The sequence below is a fragment of the Ascaphus truei genome, chromosome 4, assembly GCF_040206685.1.
Source record: "Ascaphus truei isolate aAscTru1 chromosome 4, aAscTru1.hap1, whole genome shotgun sequence".
In the NCBI taxonomy this organism is placed as follows: domain Eukaryota; kingdom Metazoa; phylum Chordata; class Amphibia; order Anura; family Ascaphidae; genus Ascaphus; species Ascaphus truei.
Window position 1 is genome coordinate 377654339 of NC_134486.1, and position 20222 is coordinate 377674560.

The 20222-nt window shown below is 44.5% G+C and overlaps 1 protein-coding gene across 1 annotated transcript in view; it reads right to left on the reverse strand.

Annotated features, from left to right (window-relative positions):
- The window catches only part of SDC1 (syndecan 1), a 60867-nt gene extending 43996 nt beyond the window's left edge, over positions 1-16871 (reverse strand). The window contains exon 1 of the mRNA XM_075598430.1: positions 16616-16871. Within this exon, the coding sequence (XP_075454545.1) occupies positions 16616-16690 (75 nt within the window). The 5' untranslated portion in view covers positions 16691-16871. The remainder of the gene's footprint in view (positions 1-16615) is intronic.
- Positions 16872-20222: the final 3351 nt, after the last annotated feature.

Genomic DNA, 20222 nt, shown 5'->3' on the forward strand with positions numbered 1-20222 from the left:
AATAAAGTACAATTACACGCAATTCGCGGATCCCCAAAACCTGCTGAACCCCACAGTCACACGGATTAAACTGCAGGAAATGGAGATTCTGGGTAATAGTATGCAAGGTAGCACACCGAGGCAGAGATTCACAAAAGGGTGCAAAGCTTTAGCGTTCATATGAACGAGCGCACGAGCGTGCATTCTGCATGCATTAAGTGCAGGCAATGTATATTGCAGCACACAATAGCTGTAGATTAATATCCTAGAGGTGCGGTGCCTCCTAGGACCAAAGTGAACCAATTCCAGTGGCCTATTGAAGGGGTTTCCATCTCGGTAATGGATCCCTTTATTACCAAAATCTGACACTTTTCTATAGAGCCAGCTGCTCTGTGCCCCACATACCGACACACTCCTTCCCACAGTGTGATATGAGAGCAGTGGTCGGCAGAGCCCTCGCTCCCACCTCAGTCACCGCTGCGGCCAGTCAGCACACCCGCAAACCAGCAGAGCATGGAAGCATGCTGGGGGAGCACAGCTGCGGTGGTGACTGACGGCTCAGTCCTCGCTGCACACAAGCTTTAGGTGCGGGATTTCTCCAACCCCTGGAATACTTCCCCTTTCAGATGCCCTTCAACAATGCAACTGGCCAGCTATGTGGAATTGCACCTTTAAAAACCATTTACGACTGTAAAAATCTTACAACCTGAAGTTCAGGCATTTCCACCAGCTGCACATTATGCGCACACGTGATCATGCTGGGGAAAGCTTCAGATGTCAGTGCCAGAAAGGTGGAGTTGATTTGCCATAAAATTATACCACTCTTCAGACATTAAAGGCAAGACTGGGAGACGTAACTTCCCTTACTGCGGTAAGAGGCAGGAAAAAAAAAAAAAAGTTTCCGCGCTCGACAGAACTGATGCAATTACAAATGCTGACTCAAGTGCAATATGGTTAACAGTCTGTGTATGATAACCGGCTCCTCTATAATCATTTCTTAAGTGTATCTAGGTCAACTGACAGTAGGCTTTTAAGACAAATGAGTGGATATGGAGGCATTAAACACACCCTGGTTATTGCAGGAACATGTTGAGCAGTACATGAGCTGTTCTTTATCCGGCTGGGAAATGCACAAAGCTCGACAGAAGAGAAAGGAGGATGAATAAAAAAAATTTAAAAAAGGGGGGAGTTAAACAGGGAACACAGATAACCAACAGACGGATAAAATCCAGACGTTCCGCTCTCCCTGAAGATACACATCCAGTATTCCCAGGCCGAAAGTGTGTCACTTCCGCAAAACCATATTCCTATTTTATTGCACCCGCATCCTAGATTTGTAAAACTGTGAATTCTATTAATAAAATAATTAAAAAAAATAACTATGTTGGAGCGTATGGCTTGAAAAACCTCACTTGTCTGGGAACATAATGGGACATTGGGGGGGTGACTTGTGGAGCGGCAGCCCTTCTTCGGGAATCAGAGCGGTGATATATTATCGCTACATACCTTCACCAGTCAACTGTAAGGGGCATCGTAGGGAAGACAGCTGCTGCATAGAAAGCAAGGCTGTGCCCCCGAAAGCGTGCCCCATAACGCCTTACGTAGTAGCTATGCAAGGCATTGTGGGGCACGACTTCAGGAAGTAGCACTGATCGACAGCTCTGCTTCTTAAGGCCACGACTATAGTGGCAGCGACGTGGCGCGGTTTATTATCTATGAGGCCACACAAAGCGCGCAACCGCGATTCGAGAAGACAGAAAGTTGTGTTTGTCACGCGCACAGTTCAGCCTGTAAGGGCAACCCGCTCGCGTGACATCACGGCCACGCCTCGGACCTCAGTGCAGGTTTCTCGTGTGCGACAGTGCAGGAACTATAAATTGCGGCCTAAGAGGGCACGGGGCAGCAATCTTCCCTGTGCGGCCCCTCGCAGGAAGGTCACATTTTTAGAGCCCTGAATATACAGGAACAATAATTCATTCTGACCATGTCAAAAATCAGGTCTACAAATTAACAGAGGAGAAATACCAGGTTTAAACAATCATACAACCTGTATGCTGCTCAGTGTGTGTAAATATATACATGTGTACACACACCCACTAAAAATAAAACTGTTTTAAGACCTAGGAGTTATTTGCCTCTCACTTTCCCCCACACCCCCACACTTTGCTTGCTGTGTTTTTATAGAGGCGCCATTTATATTTGTCTGCATTTTATGGGAGTATAAAAGCAGAAACAAAATGCCAGGAAATCTACAGAAAATGACCCCTTATTGGTCACCGTCTCTTTTCCAGGCTGGGTTTGTGCTCCAATTAGACACATTAAAATAAAAAGGTGCAGCAGTTTAGCGAAGGGAAAAACTACAGAATGTAAAAGCACTTAACCGTGCAACACTCTCCAAAACAATGATTTTGAGATGCATTTAATAGCCGAGAAGTCCGGCTCAGACTGCAACATTTCAATCAAGTTTTACATTTTTAATATTACAGTACATATTACCTTCATCTTTCTTGTTCAGGGGTGGGGAACTGCAGTCCTCAAAGGCCTCCAACAGGTCAGGTTTTAAGAATATCCCTGCTTCAGCACAGGTGGCTCAGTCAAAGACTGCACCACCTGTGCTGAAGCAGGGATATCCTAAAAATTGGACCTTGAGGACTGGAGTTTCCCTCCCCTGGGCTAGTTCATTAGGTTACGGGAAAAATTAGATAAAAAATAAATAATATTACGTATTTTCATTAAAAAAAAAAAAATCCCAAACCAATTCACAAATAAGCACATATTCAAGATGTGAATGCAACTAAAAAAAATAAAAAAAAAAAAAATAAATACATTTAAGGTTAACACATTATCAGGGAAACTGTATGGTTGCCCTGGGGTCTACACTCCCAGAATCCCTCGCTTTACTTACCCGCACGGTTCGTTGCCTCTGCCTCCTCCCATGACTGGAATTTTAGCTTCACCAGACTATTCTGCTATGGTGATCTAAGGTTTTAACCTTGAACCAGTGTTTGTCACAAAATACATTATTCAATAAGAACAACCTCCACCTCAATTGATGTACTACGCTGGGCACTTTAAAGCTTTCACTACAGTATCTAATCAGCAATGACAAGTCTGACATCTGAACTCTACATAATCACTACACAGTTTATAATTTTACTTTTCATCATTTTGTATTGCGACATGAAAATATGCACAGATTTTCATTTATAAACCAAAGAACATAAGCAATTGAATGTTTCTCAACCCTGTAAATGATTACTAAAACTTCCAGTAACAAATATGCTAATCCCAAATTCCTAGCACACAGCATGGCACGTGAAACTTGTGTCTTAAAGCTGCACTCCTTCATACATAACTTCTTTCCCGCAGGATGGGAACCGCTCTATTGTAATTCCTGGGGATTCCTGCCCTCCGGTTACCAAGATGCTTACGGGGGGAAGATACCGCCAGTATTACTTCTTGGTTTCATTGGGTTTAAAATGGCTGTTCATTAAAAGACGTCATGAATGGCTGTCCTATTGCCCCGTATAACAGGAGATTCGAATGGCCATTGCATTTAACCTTAAGGAGCGCACACTGGTAATTATATTGCATGTATCTTGGGAACTACAGAGTTAAAGTTCAGCTCCAGAGGACCCATCCTGTAAATAACAAAAAAAGCAGGCGATTGACGGTAGTACAATCTACGTTCCCTCAATATCAGTTATCTAAAAGTAGAGCAGCCGGCTCCGGAGTAGAGCTTGCATTGCCAGAATTGAGGTTCAACTTCTAGGTGCCAACAAAAATTATTAGCGAGACTGTGGCAAAAAAAAAATGAGATCGTATTAAGAATAGGTGTGTGCATTCTGATGAATGTCCCACTCATTTAGGTTGAGCTTATTAAGCTTATGGTGAACATACCCATACACAGATAGGCTACAGACTTCAATGGCATCTCACTCAAGGAACACTAACAATTAAATATATTTTGCTTCACACAACTCAAACCGTACTGTCAGGAAAGCTATGGATATGGGTGGAAAGTTAAGCTCAAGCATGTAACTGTACACAATACACAGTTCATTGTAGTTTAAGGGTCAACACAAGTACTAATCATGGTATTCCTTAGGGTAAAAGTAGAGGATCTATACATTGCAGTGGGGTTTAGTCCAGTGTTGCACAGAACATATATATGAGCCAGATTGAATATTGACTCAGTTCAGTAGACTGGTCAAGAAATAATAAAAAATAAAAAAAACCTTAATGTAAAAGGTTTGTAAAACATGGTTCTCTGTAGACAGCATCATATTGATTCTGGTTTAGGATTCATCCGTCAGATATTTGGTTGTCCCATGCAGCATAGGAAGTTGGATCTCCAGTAGAATGTAGGCTAAAAAACAGGGAGGCAGAGATTAGAGAATCAATAAAGATCTGATAGGGGAGGTTGGGGACCTGGAGGTGTCTGTTTGCAGAACCCACCGAGGCCTTGGAATTTGACAGGCTTGTATTACATAGCAATAATACCCCCTCTCCATCTGCAAAAATACGCATTTTTAAATTAAATGCATTATTATTATGCAAACTAAATAAATGTAACTCTTCGAAGCAGCTGCCCTTTCCAGGGCTAACAGCTAAAGAAAGAAAATAAATACATTTAGGCAAAAAAACAGATACTGTACAATTAAAGCAACAAATGCTGTATATGAGAGTCAACACTCCCCTTGCCAAAATTGATTTAGACCCAAGCCTGCAACATCATAAAGACTCAAGTCATTTCCCCGCTGCAGTTCCATGTTTAGAGGCAACGGGGAGTGAAAATAAATATTTTTAACAAAGAATATACCGAGAGGCCAGAGCTGCAAGGAAGGAAAAGGTATTTTAGATTTCAGCAACACCATATCCTCCCCATTGTACTGCGCTGCTAAATGTATTGGGCCATACAAAGAGATACGCAGCCAATATGGAGGACGTTGCAGGCCTCTATCCAGACAGAAGACATTGTAGTGTTGCTACCTACAGAGACCACACACAAAATGTATTGGCTATCTGTTTATTTCTAATGCGAGAGAAAACTCAGTTAGAGAAAGATCAGAGTAATCCCAGTGGCAGACATTCCTAGCCAATGCAATAACAAAGACTTCACCCAATTCACAAGTGCTTAATTAATATTTCACATCTGGTCTTCAAATGGCCCATTACATTTAGCATGTGGTCTCCAAGGAGCCTTTCAGCTGGCCTAACACTTTATATTAGGACTTAACCCCGTTCACTGCCAAAGAGATTCTGCAGAGCAATGAACGGATGGCACCAAAAGGGATTTATGTTGTTTATCTCTATAATCTTAATGTCTTTGGCTGTAATGGATTGTGTGTGCTTTTTTCTCCACAAAATCACACACACAATAAAAAATTAGATACAGGGGCGATTAGGAGAACAGGAATAATTAGGGATCAGTGCACGGTTTCCCAATGCTCAGATAGAATGGCAACATATTCACATGAATAAGTCTCGATTAGTTGCTGACCAAGATGACTATGTAAAGCCACGCTGAGAACATACAGAGCCAAGTCACCTATGCCAACCTCACCAGGCTTTTTCCACTACGATATCGAACCTGCGTCTCTACTCGTTAATGCAAATTGAGCCATTACTCCACCATCAGAAAAGTTATCATGCAATGAAATCCTGTAGCAGGCACAATACCAATTATATAAGACCTATACGTGCAGAACGTGGTTTCATTCCCAAAGACTATATTTTCAACAAGCGGGGACAGGCTAGCAGAGAGTTTGCTATACTGTATTAGGACACTGGTTAGCCCTAAAATCTACAGGTCATTCAAAGCTTTGGGGCAGAGGTGGCCAATTTTAGTTCTCAAGGGCCTCCAACAGGTCGGGTTTTAAGAATATCCTGGCTTCAGCACAGGTGGCTCAGTCAACGACTGAGCCACCTGCGCTGAAGCAGGGATATCCAACACCTGGCCTGCTGGTTGTGGCCCTTGAGGACTGGAGGTGGTCACCCCTGCTTCAGTAGGACTTTAAAGTGAAGTACCTGCAGTGCAGAGCCCTTGCCATGAAATAAATATATATATATTTCATGGCAAGGGCAAGCAGGACTGCTCTTTCCCAAATAGGGATTTATCAATGGATTACCGATAAGTATTCCTGTACTGTGCAGGCCTAATAGTGGCACTCAATCCAGTGCTACTTAAAAAAAAAAAAAAAACACACACACACACACACACACACACACACAAAGCGTTCTCCACACGACTATTTGGAAACAAGTCCTCACCGGAGGTTGAGCAATTTCACCCAAATCATATTTATAATTATTCACAAATTCACTGATTATAATCACATTTAATTAGCACTTAATAATTTCCTGTAGACTGTGTGGAAGCGCCGTTCAAGATCACTGTTGATACCAGGAAGAGTAGTCATCACAAAACATCCAAAGACATGGGAAACGAAAATCTCCTGAGTGGTGCACTCCCAGGGAATAGATTTATTGCTTTATATTCTAAACATGGCAACATAGTGTTCAAATCGAGCTATGGATACTTCTAGCGACACGACTACAGCCCAAGAAACGCAATGTGAAAATCACAAGCTGGAAGATTCATAGGTACATATAACCCCAATCAGGAAGCTGTCAACACACACACACACACTCAGGGCAGTGTTTTTTAACCAGGGTTTCCAGGGCATCCCTAAAAGGGTTCCCTGCAATGTGTAGGTCATTTGAAGATTGTACCAAATACAGACAAATTTACAATGCATATAATCTCAGACAGAGAGGGTTGGGGTTCCGCAGAATGCCACAATATAATTCTAGGGTTCCTTAAGCCCCCCAAAAAGTTGGAAACCACTGCTAAAGGGATTCAGTGCACCCATGACAGTGTTTTTTCTAACATAACGTATCAAGCAACAACAATGTATATTTCTTTAGAGTGCGCCGCGTATGGGATTTTTGCTTTCCCTGCCTTTAGGAGTATTGTGGCTGCTATCATTTAATCTGGACATGTGAGCATATTCAATCAAGATCATGTAGGAAGGGGAAACAGCTGTAGATTGTTGGTGAACACGATTAACATTCTTCATCCAAAACAGATTTAGACAGTTGGAAGACCGTAGTGATACTCTGTACTGCTGTATATTCATTCCCAAGGGAAGCTTGTCAATACAATATTATCCCCTTAACTCTTTAAGTGCTGGAACACAGGGGACACTGATCGCCCCCGGTTTGTGGCTACATGATCGAGAGGGTCCGCAGACTGTCGCTGGCAGGCCCTCTGATGTATAGCATAAACGTACCCTGGAGTTGCCAACTCCATTCCTCAAGACACCACACCCTTCCCCCCCCCTGTCTTTGTGAGATGTTTGTGTACAGTCACAAAGGGTATGCTTTGCAGCTTGTGAGGAGACTTCTTCCCTCAACCCCCACACTGGAGCCCAAGGGTTTCGTCCAGGCTGAGAGAGAGCGCATGTGCGCTCATGCTCAGTGCGATCAAACACATTGTCACAATGTGTCTGACCAGTGTGCGCGTGAGCACTCCGCGCACAGCGAGAAATTCTTTTGAATTTGTCAAGCTTGCCCTGCTTACGCGCACGATTCAGCCAATGAGGACGAACCGTTCACGTGACGTTACGGGCATGGCCCCCTGCTCTCATTGCAAGGCGCTCGAGCGAGAGTGCGCTCGCTCCCAGCCTGGCCGTGGCCTAAGATGGCACCATCAGGCTGACCTCTTAGCTGTCTGTGTGTCCCTCACTGTCGCACAGAACAAGTTTCCCTCAAGATTCGTTTTTTCTTCTTATTCAATCTCACGTCTCCAGTCGTGTTACCAGGCAGATCAGGGAGCATATTATTCCTTGTGGCACCATGTAATAGGTGGGGCAGATTAATTCTGTATTGTACACATAGATATACTGTATTTGTAGCATTTGCAAAAGGCAACTCGATCCAAAAGGCAAGCCGACACTCTTTTTTTTGCAGCTTCTGGCCACATGAAGTCAGGAGTACATCACTGCTGCGCTTTATCAGCTGCACATCAAAAACTGTTGGGAACATGCGACTCAGCAAAGGAACGAAAATTAATGAATAAATAAAAGGCAATTACAGAGAAGTGTATACCTTTATGATATTTACATAACCTTAGAAGTTACAGTGTGAATAATTGTATTACACTTAGCAGAAGCACATCTGATCCCAGGGTCATTTCCAGGCTGCCAGTTAAAGAGCCCCGCTATACACCTTACAGGGGACGTCCCTTCCACATTGAAACTGCAGACTGGGGCAACTTTGAAAAGTTAAATATAGTCGACATAAAAATTATTCTTTTTTTAAACGTCACTTGTTAATAAAACAGGTCAGTCATCAAAACTAGGTCAGCTGTTCTGTTTATAATAATATAAAAAACAAAACAAAGATATAAATTAGTCAAAACAGATGGCCATAAGTAGCCGATATGCAGATTCAGCACACTTAGAAAAAGGAATTATTTTTTTTAACAGAATGCAAAAAAGTTAAATATTTTTCTGAAGTATCCATCTAGCACACACACACACACACACACACACACACACACACACACACACACACACACACACACACACACACACACCTAAAATTAGGTCATAATCTTAGTGCATGATGTGCTGATCTGTCCAACGTCACTTTTTCCTGCATTGCTATGTATTTCACTGGCATCCGCTGTAACCATGGCAACTTCTGGGTCTTACAGAGGCCATTTTAACCTCCCAGGGAGGCGAGTTGTCAGCACGCGATACCTTTAGAATTCAGAAGTGCTGGAATTCTAACAGAACGTCAACAATGGGAATAAGGAGGCACATATCTGTGGGGCGTAAAGCAGGCTGCCGTTTAGGGATGGCTGAATCTTTCTAAAAAAACGGACCACTTTTATTCTTTTTAGTAAAAATAAGTTGACCTTTGACGTGGGACGGACACTTTAAGGGAGGGGTTCTCAACTCCCTTCCTCAAGACCACCCAACAGGTCAGCTTTCCAGGATATCCCTGCTTCAGCACAGGTGGCTACAATTAAAATGTCTTTTGTAGCTCCACTTCATTAAACAAAATCAGATTGCAGCCAACTCTTCATTAGCGCTTATTAATATGCATTAGTCACTTCTGTGGGCAACCGGCCTGGTTACAAAGCAGAAACACACGTCCTTCTGCGCATTTATATTGCACTTTCAGACTCACGCAGTTTTAACCATACGGGATCTCCAAGTCGCAGAAACGGGCGTTAGAAAGCGTACGAAACGGCCAGCTCCAGCTCCGCACCGGACCGCCAAGGAGGTGCAGTCACTCAGCCCTGTAACACGGAGCTGCACAGGCAGGTTTGCTTCTAAAATGCAAGACTTTTGCAGAGCAGGTCTATATTTTAACCATCCTTTGATATTTGCTTTTTCAAATGTTTACACATTGGTTGGAAACTAGTCGCAGTTTGTCAGCTCCACGTTTGTCCTCCCGGCTTTGCCCAGTTTGGTCTGTTTGTTTTTTAACTCACAAGTTTAATAGCGTAATGATAATTCAATTAACAAAGTCAACCTCAAGCGTTTTTATTCTGCTTTCTGGAGTTGTTTGCTCTGCTGCGGTCTGCTTCCCCTGCCGTCAGTCTGTAGGCTGCTAGGACATGAAAGTTAAGGAAATAGTTTTTATTAATGCCGGCGGCACGCATCAAATGTGCATCATTAGCACATGGGAATAGCACACGCTACATGCGCCCTCTCTGCTGGTTCCAGTAGTGGCATTTCCAGTTAAGCTTCCGGGCCTGAAATTGGACAGTTATTAGACACTAACACAGCAAGGAGTCCTCAATCTTGTTTTTAAAATACAGGTAACACCCCTGTTCCTTTGATGCCATAGTATTGTATGCAAGAGCTATGCTCACTAGTGCAGAGGCAATGTTTGGGGTGGGGAGTGCTGTATGAGAAAACAGCAACGTACATAGAGCCATGATGTATAAACCCAGGGGGTGGGCTGCAACACCCCCTGTAACCCAACTGATAGCCCTCACGGCTATGCTAAATTCTATATATAAAGAAATATATTCGGTAAATTCTATATATGAGAAGAAAAAAAAACAAAAACAAAAAAAAATTCTGCATTACCTAAAATGCGTCTCTAATTGTGTGTGACAACATCTTGATTAAGAATAATTTCAGTTAACCCTTGTATTTCACTGTGCAGCAATGCATGCAAGTCCATCCGACACCAGAGTATGAAAATAAAATACAAATAAATGGTGGAAAGAGAGCTGAAGGTGTCACACTGCTCTCCGGTTAATGCGGCTGTAATATAACTTGCAAAGTGGGACAGGTGTCCCAAACTCCAGAGCAGGAAACCGAGTACTTTGTTACCACAAGAAAGGAACAGAAAAGAGACACCCAGCGGAGGTGCACACAATACGGAAATCGATCCCCGTGCGTGTTTACAGAGCATATAGGGGGAGGCACATTTGAGAGCCCAGCGACTCTTTCCAGCCGGGGAGGATCACTTACCAAACCCAGGTGGGAGAAGCAGGAGGGTGCACAGGAGAGAGACTGCGGTGCATTGTGACCCCATGTTAAACATAAGCTACTGTATGCTGGTTGTCAAATGGTTTGGAGGTTTAAAACGTCAACTAGCTAAAGAATATCAATATAGAGATTCATGAATCCAAAGACCGTTCAGGCCTCTAACTTACACACACACACACACACACACACTAATCAGTATCAATTAATAACATATCTTAAGTGATGGTTAACGCATCCTGAATATGCTGCCTGCGCAATTAGCATGGGATTTACTTTTTTTGTACATTGTCTACTTGCATAAATGTATCTTTTCTTACCCTGCCCAACAGTTTATTTTAAAATCAGATTCTCTGCTCAGCAAATACATGCATTTTAAATATTCATTGTCAGAGGGGTAAAATGGAGCTCTCCCTGGAGCCCAGTGCAAACTACAAGTTAGGCCAAGTCCATACTGCCACAGACAGCCCCGGTGGCATCCGCGCACGGCATGTTCACATTGCCTTAAGACATAGATCGCGCCCATAGACCGCGCGTGGCAGCAGGAGGGGGCGCGAGGTATGAGTTGAACGTGATTTCTCGGCGGGCGACGGGCAGGTCACGTGAGCGAACCAGCTCCGTGACTCCAGTGTTACACCCCTAGACACGCCCCCCGGCGGCACGTCTAGCATGTCCAAAAAACGCACCCGCTTCACCAGTGTGACGTCACGGACGCGCACGCCTCCGCAAAGGCAGTATGGACCTGCCCTTAGAATGGTAACCCCCGAAGCTGCAGGTTAAGACAATCCTGGATTTTTAACACTAAACGAAGCAGAGCGTGCTCAGGAGGACAGATATGATCACACAAGTTATTCATGTAGGCTTTTGAGGACTGCGGCATCATAATCTGGACAATCCCAGGGAACAGGGTAATTTTCCAGTATAAAAACCCTACCGTTCGCGTCTGGGATAAAATATGAGGCCCGCGTGATCAAACTAGGTAGGACATTTGGAGTAACACAGAATTGCTGTTTCAAAAGCCAGGAGAGAGGAATGATACTGATTAGTAAGAGTAGAATTATATTCAGAGCACTAAGGTAGTTTACAGAACCTCAACCCATCCTATTTACAAAGGCCATGTAATATTTATTAGTGAGGACAGACCCTGCTCAGGAGCTTGAAAGTAGAGCAGGAAAAACAGCTGGCTCAACTTTCACCCAACGCAAAGCTACATATCACAGGCATACATTTCTGCATGAAAGTGTGTGCTGGCTGTTCCACTCACCAACATATTCAGGAATTAAATTGTAAAGTACCAAAAATAAATAAATATATATTTGTACATATATCACTGCGAGTAAAATTGCAGCAAGATATTTTTTTGCGCAGTGGGTGGAGGGAATAAAAAGTCATGAGAATACCTAGACATTGGCGGCAAATAAGGGCTTTTCGGCCTACCAAGACTGCCAGTATTCCCTGCTCAGAGATCAAGGTTTTTTTTTTTTTAACCCCCACTGTGTATGTTGGTGTCTACCTCAAGCGTTCTTGAATTCCAAGACTGTACGTATAAAAATGGCTACCTCTGCTGGAGAGCCGTGTATTGCATCTACTACTCTAACTACAAGCTGGCAAATGGCCACACACAAAATAAATAAATAAATGAATAAACAAACATGGTTGTCAAGGAAGAAGCAATACTTTATGGCTGCAAGATTCCCACTGAATGTCAGTTTCAGCCATTCTGACTTACTAGGAGCTCATCTAGCAGCCAGGCACATTGCCCACATCATTGCAGCTCACAGGAACAGCAGATGTGACCACACAGATACAAGAACAGCGATTCTTTTGTGTTTGTGTAATGCTGTCAGTTTACTCAGCGCTGTACATAGAACTATGCAGGTCACGTGCATCACTGCGATTAATGGCTTATAAAGTATTGGGTGTCCAATCAAGGCTCAGGGAGATAAAAATATATTTCCCAATATCACAAAGAGCTGGCACTGGGTCTCTCATTCAAACACAAACCAGGACTACGAGGCAGCCTACTTACTATTCAGCAAGTGTCCACAAGCCCATTAAAAAAAATTAAAATAAAGATATTATTCAAAAAAATTATATATATTAAAACTGAACATGTAGGTTTGCAAAGGAAAGTGTGGATTTGGTACTCCACCGTCTCCTCCCCCATATCACCAACCACTATAAAAAATACATTCAATGTTGGTGGCTAATTGACCCCCCCCCCCAAAAAAAAGGTGTAATACTAGCCATGATTTAACCCATCCACTGCCAGAGGCTCTCAGTGAGTCAAGGCCCTGACTGATAACAATGACACAGAGTATGAAGCAGGGGAGCCTGGCTCAAATCCCGGTGTCAGCTCCTTGTGACCTTGGGAAAGTCTCCCTGTGCCTCAGGCACCAAACACAGATTGTAAACTCATCTGGGCAGGGGCTGTGTCTGTAATAACCCTATGTGCTGCGTCCCGCCCGCTATACTGTAATTGTGACGCGCTTAGAGTCTGATTGGGAGAAAAGTGCTACATGGAATAAAAGTTATTCATTCAAGGAAAGGATAAAAGCTTACAGCATATTAAGTAATAAAAAGGTCCTACCAAGTATTGCATTGGAAACATTTTTGACCAAGGGGGTTCATTTTGTTTCCCTGCCAAGCACAACAGAGCATTTTACAAGTTCTTCTTAAAAACACAGGGAGTTACAGTTAGCTGGTAGGGATTATTTTTTTTTTCTCCCCTTCAAACTCTGAAAACACCAGACTTTCTCCAGATCACCTAGAATAAACAGAGACTGCAAGACACACGTGTAATCTGAGAGCAAACATCCTGCCGGGTGGAGCAGGCAAGGAGCAGGTTACGAGTCCACAAAGCAGCAACAGTTCAGCCACCTCCAGGGTTCAGCCTACCACAGCGCCTCCTACATACGCAAAAGAATAGTCACATCCTTGCCAGGACTGCAATGTTAATTTTGCACTGCACTCATTTATAGGACTTCTAATAGAGCCAACTTCCTATCACTTGTAGTTTGGCCCTCAACAGGTCAGGTTTGATGGATATTGCTGCTTCCGCACAGGTGGCTCAGTCGAAGTACTAAGCCACCTGTGCTGAAGCAGGGATATCCTTTAAAGCCGACCTGTTGGGGCCAAACTACTGGTGTTAGGAATTTGGCTCTATTAGAAGTCCGATAAATGAGCGCAGTGTAAAATTAACATGGCAGTCCTGGCAAGGATGTGACATGAGGACTGGAGTTGGCCACCCCTGCTTTTCACTGTTGGGAGTGTCGGCACAATTTTGCAGCAAAGGTATTTTCCAAAGTGATCCGTCCCAGACAGAAAATGCTTTAAACCAGAATTCTGCGGACCAGGGTGAAATTCTCCGCCTGTAATCCCTGGTTATTATAGTGCCCAGGGTCTGTGGCCCCTTTGCTATGTGATGTGGTCAGCCTATCTGGCAGTGCAGGTAATGCCACCCCCGCAAGGCAACAGGGGGGGGGGGGGAGGAGTCACCTAGGGAGAGTCAGACAATGGGGTAGAGAAGTCAATAGTTTTTTTTAGCAGGGGTGGGAAACTCCAGTCCTCAAGGGTCACCAACAGATATCCTGAAAGCAGGGAGATGCTGAAAACCTGACCTGTTGAGGACTGGAGTTGCCCACCCCTGTGTTATAGGATCAACAGCAAAGTTATATACTGATAGGGTGGTTGAACATAGTGGGGTACAAGTCTCCCTTCATGGTGCACTGCCAACTCTCTTCAACTGTGTGCGTTTTGAATGTATTACAGGTACCTGCGGCAGTGAAAGTGTTAACATCGCTGTTTCCCTGATCACTTACTTTTGTGTGTTTAAAAAATAAAATAAAAAATAACGTATACATGATAGATTTTACTTCCAATATGTTAACAACAGGATTGTAGCTTCATCCTATTAAATTATAGGGGTGCGTAACACTAGATGCGGATCTAGCGGAACACTAGGTTTAAATTCACAGCTCTGCTGAAAAGCACATTTTAAAAAAAAAGCAACTTTGTCGAGTTAGGCTTTATAACAACAAGACCATGTGCTGAAACTACAGGTCATACGACCCTGCGAAAAAGTGAGGAAGGGTAGTAGCTACATGGAACAGCTTCCCGTGGGCTGGGGGGGGGGAGGGGGGGAGAGGAGGTGTGGGTATATAGCAACATAAAATATGTTAAATATTTTGAAATTATCTATATATTATTACAAAATACTTAACGAATTTATTTTGATTACACACATGGGATGTAAATGTATGATGTATGTAACGTTGGTATATAGGGAGGGTGCGTGTGCCCCATGCTGTCACTACAGCATTTGGGTTCTGTGGTCGCTGCCCTTTGAATGTGAAATGAAGCAGCAAGGTCCTAAGAGGTTGCTGGCCCTCACAGGGTTAAAAGGGTTACCTTGCTGTAGATAAAAGATTGTGAGCAGGCTGAATAGGTGACAAGGTACAGAAGAGGAGATAAATCACATCTCTAGACTATACTGTAGAATGGGGTTTAGAAAATAAACTGGTTATCTCAACCAAGTAATTCTGAACCTCCTAACCCCGGGGGAGCTTGTACGCGAGTGTCAAACTATTAGGGGATGGTAACCCTACTCCTAAGTGCACTTTTAGTCTAGTAAACAGTACCTAAATAATTATAAACTCCTTCAGTCCCAGAGGGGGCCGGGAATCAGACTGGCACAAAAGGGGTTAACCCAGCAAGACCTGAATTTGTTAAACTTCCTGCTTTTTTTTTTTTTATGTGGAAGATTTGACTTGGCGGCAAAGCAGAATCATTTAACCCTTTCACTACCAGGGGACGGTGTGCTGATGCCGCCTCCAGCAGTGAAAGTGTTAAGAAAACACGAGCACCTGGCGTCTGGGGACAGGTACTGTTTCAGATGGAGTGGTCTACTTGCTGGGACCGTCTGATCCCGCAACCTGTGAAGTGCTGGGGAGCAGGAACTCCCCTCTCTCTCTTCCTTGCTCGGGTTAAGTAGCCAATTTGAGTCGTGATGAACAAGGTTGTGCGAAGGTCTTCAGGATTTGCGATTCCCTCCATCATTTTGGGGGGGGGGGGGTTGGGGGGAGGCGGAAAGTTAACACGTTTTGGTAAAAGTTCACATTGCGCAGGAACGTGCGAAAAGTACAACGTTCGGGCAAAGTCCCAGCTGTCCGAATGTCTGTAAAAATGTGCGGCGCTAATGTTTGCCCAAAATAGTTGGTTTTTGCGTTTTTCTTTAAAATATATAAAAAAGACAAATTTCGATTTTCATACGTCTACGGAAACCCCCGCCCCCATTAAAAAAAAAAAACATCACATTTCTACTCATGAAGTCATCAGAAAATAAGAACATACCCCCAAAAGGATATAAGGGGGGGGGGGCATTAACTCTTTCGCTGCCAGCAGCACATTCTATGACTGTGAAAGGGTTAAAATGATCCCTTCCTAATGCAAGACATGAAATAGCCGTGCACAGCAGCCCGGGTGCAACATATGTATTGATGGGGAAAAAAAACAAACAACCCCTAATAGAAGAAATTTTAAACTCAACATACACAGGGTTATTGGTCTCCTGGTGGCAAAAATAACCAGCACAATATCACCATAGAAAAAGGGGGTCCCAAAAGAGCCACGGTCTTTTTCTTCAGTATATCTGGTGTCATTTTGCACTTGTTTTGCCCCCAAATTTGCAGCTGGGACAGTTTAGTAAAATGACCCCAATAATGAGCTGCCTGGTCCTATTCTAATCCGGGTAACTCCCAAGAAAGGTCAGCAACTTCCTGCTGCTATACCAAAGCTTGATCATCAAATCATATTGGGATCAAATCATAGGACCCCCCCCCCCCCCCCCCCAAATAAGATTAACTTGGTCCACCAAGCAATATAGATAATTTGATGACATAAGAAATCAGACCAGTCAGAGAAAAGCACCACATAATTATTATTATTACTGTGAATAATTATTATTATCTCAGGTTTATATAGACACAACTATTTCCCTCCACCCTATTAAAAAAAAAACTAAAAGCAGGTAACTGCCCTGGTACAACACAACTTACACAAGCATGCTGTGCAGAAAGAAAGAAAAAAGAGTATTGTTGTTAACTGGAAACTGCACTTACCCCAAACACCACAGAGAGGCAAATCCCCAGCAACCACACTGCAGCCAGCGCCTTCTGCATGCTCCCTGCTCCCATCTCAGCACCCTGGCTCCTCAGCTTGGCTCCTGTAAGGGATGGGGAGGCAAAGGCTCCTGGTGTGAATATAATAGCGGAGTTGCTTACAAGCTGAGCAAACTTCTTTCCACAGTCCACACGCAGAGATCCCTTAACTTGTTAAGGATGTGTGAGCCTTCCCAGGGAGGAGGAGGAGGAGGCGATCCCACCATCCAAGCACCACCCAGCTCACTCCTCCTCACCAATAGTGACCTGAGGGCGCCACCTATGGAGCCTGATACACCTTTTACTCACACAGTGCTCATGACCTCATCCTGCTTGCTGCTGCTGCTGCTGCTTTCATTGAAACTTTCTCCACCCCCTCCTAATGCATTGCAGGTTCTGGTGTTACCAATGGGGTTGTACTGTAGTCATTGCCTTTATGTATATGTGTTTAATACTTCTCAACCAGAACTCGCTTACAAGTTGCCCTATACCAGGGGTTCTAAACTCCAGTCCACAAGACAACCCCCCCTCTCTCAACAGGTCAGGTTTTCAGGATATCCCTGTAGAAGACTGACCCACCTGTGCTGAAGCAGGGATATCCTGAAAACATGACCCGGGGGGGGCGTCTTGAGGACTGGAGTTGAGAACCCCTGCCCTATACTAACCTGAGGCTGAAGCCCTTCTATTATTATTATCGTTTATTTTAAAAGCGCCAACATATTCCGTGGCGTGGTACAACGGGGTTACAGAGAGATATAAATTGCATTCTATTGAAGACATGTTAAGATGTGATTTAATAGGTTTTGCATCGTAATTAGAGACTCATCTCACCGATTTGCAGTGACTCATATTTTAACAGGGAGTCGCACACATGTTCTGCGTCACCGGTTTAATAAACTTTACTCAGTAGTATTTCTCCATTCATCAACCTTTTACTGCAACCTTCCGGCAGTGGAAGGATTAAAGAGACACGTTTTAATCCAGCACCCACAAAATCCCATTTAAAATTGTAGGGGAAAAAATTGTAACGTCTAATCACATATAAAATAAAAATATCACTTCTGAGCACATTCACACGTCTCAGACAGGTCTGCAACCCTGCTTTTCCCCATTATCTCTTAGCATACAGTGCTTGCACTGCACTAGGGATTCAGGGGAAATGACATGCAAATGATCACAGTGTCACCTTTTGATTCATGCCCATTTTAACATGGACCCTGTAAGCTTATAGCTGCCATATTACACAGCTTTTCGGCACAGCCAGGGTTAAAGAATTGCATAGCTAGTAAACCTATTCACATACAGTATACAAAGATTGTCGTAGACATTGTGATTGTAAAAGTAATGCTGAGAAGTAATTAGGTGTAACCCCGTGTATGCCAAGCAACACTCTAACACTGCCCCCTAGCAGGTTCCTCTCTATGGACATGTGACTGTCATAAGCCAGTAGCAAGGCTGCTGAAGGAGGAGGTACTATGAAGGAGAGTGAGCTTTAAGAGGGGGGCGGCCATGACAGAAGGCAGTTCTGCATGGAGCTGAGGCATATACTCCATAAACGACATTGCTTCATCTTTTATGTAGCCAGGTCCTCTGTTTCCCCCCCTTACTTCTGCTGAGTGCAGGGACCCCCGCTGCGCAGCGGGAAGTACCAGTGGGCGATCGCGTCGCCGGCGGCGGCTCCCGTAGCAGGGCGCCGCCATCTTGTGCATAGCCACGCATGCGCAGCAGGCCAGGAGTTGCGGCGGTCATGGAAGGATGTCGCGCATGCGCAGGACAAATCGCGCGAAGTGGGGCCAATTAGATAAAGGCTCTGAGCAGGGACTACAAGTCCCATGAGCCTTAGTTGCGGTCACCTGACCATGGCAGCCAATAGGGCTTGAGGGTTCACTGAAGAGGGGAAGTAGGAAGCTGACAGTGAAGCACGAGTGTCAGTAGGTGCCAGGAGAGGATAGGGGAAGGAGGTGCAGAGAGGCAATTAGCCTCTGCACAAGGCCAGAGACCCCCCTCCCCCCTAGGCCCTGAGACATTTATCAAGCTTGTGGCTGCTTTAGGGACAGGCCCTAGAATATGGAACCAGCCCCATTAGTGCTGTTTAGAAAGTGAGGGACACGGCGGAAGTTGAATCCCCTGAGGGCGAGAGAGAGGTCTGGGACCAGGCCTAGTCAGAGAGAGAGAGAGACCATCTGCGGGCTCAGTTGCTGGCGCACTGGGCAGGTATTATTACACACATGCACCAACTGAGTACTCACATATAGTGGCAGCGCTGACCACAGGGAAATAGTTGTACTGTGGACTCGTGTGGATACACTGTGGTGGGGTACTGGGGAGACGCCTAGCATGGAGTGTGGGCAGTTGTACTCTTAGTCATATTAGAGTATAGCACATTTAAAGTTAAGCGATATATGTACAGTAAAGTCCAATTCGTTTTACAAGTGTCTGTATTCATTGTGATTTAGTCCTGTGAGGGTCTCCTCCCACTCCGCTGGGATCCCTCACAGGTGGAGGCGCTGCACCGTATTATAAGTTGATCACTCCAGGCTCTCCGTGGCGGAGGCTTAGGCTCCTGGGAGCTAACAGGTAAAAAGGCAGCACTGGTAGCTTTCTGTGTTCAGGGGGAAACAGGGCTACATTTATAAAGTAAGGAGCGATGCGTTGTGAAGGCCAGCGGCAGGATGTTCAATACGTCTCTAGTGATTCCGCGACACTGATCTCGATTTATGGCGGCTTTTTGGGCTTCGGATACCATGAAGTGGAGCGGTTTAAGATCTTGCGCCACTTGGTTCGGCCACATTTTTTCTTGGGAGCATTTCGGTCCACTTTCCAGCCTATGGGTCGTGTGGTGTTGAGGCACTGGTATGGTAGTCTTGTGATGTCCATACGGCAGACGTGGCCAAACCACCTAAGGCTGCGCTTATAGTGCCTGGCGACGCGACGTCGCTCCAAAACAAATCCATTGAATCCGTTGCATGCGCTTATAGTAAGTGCAACGGAGCAACCAAAAATTTGGAAGCCAGTGAAATTTCATTTTTTTTAGAGACAGTCGCCACATGTGACTGTCTCTAAACCAATCACAGAGCGCTGCCCTCCTCCTTGGTGACGTCATTGGCCTTGTCGCCAGCGACGTTGCTTAAAACTAAAGTTTAACTTTCGCCAGTGGCGACGGCGACAGGTGACGTCATCGGTCGCGTCACTGTCACTATAAACGCAGCCTTAGTCTTTGTCGCTTAATCCACTGGTCGATTGTGGATTGGTTTTAACAGGCTAACCGTACATCTTCATTTTTCCATCGGTCTCGTGTGGTTATATGGAGTATGTTACGTAGACATCCTTGTTGGAATCGTTCGAGTAGGTTCATATCGCTTTTGAGTCGTGTCCATGTTTCTGAGCCATACAGTAAAATTGTGCGTATTGTGCATGGAGCTGAGAGTGAGGCTTGATCCAGAGCTGCCTGTGTTCCATGTGGAGACTGGAGGGCTGATCAAGGGAGAGTCCAGCTGCGGAGAGCCGGAGACCTGATGGGATCCCCCGACGGATCACAGGAATAGTGGTATCAAATATACACCTTTGC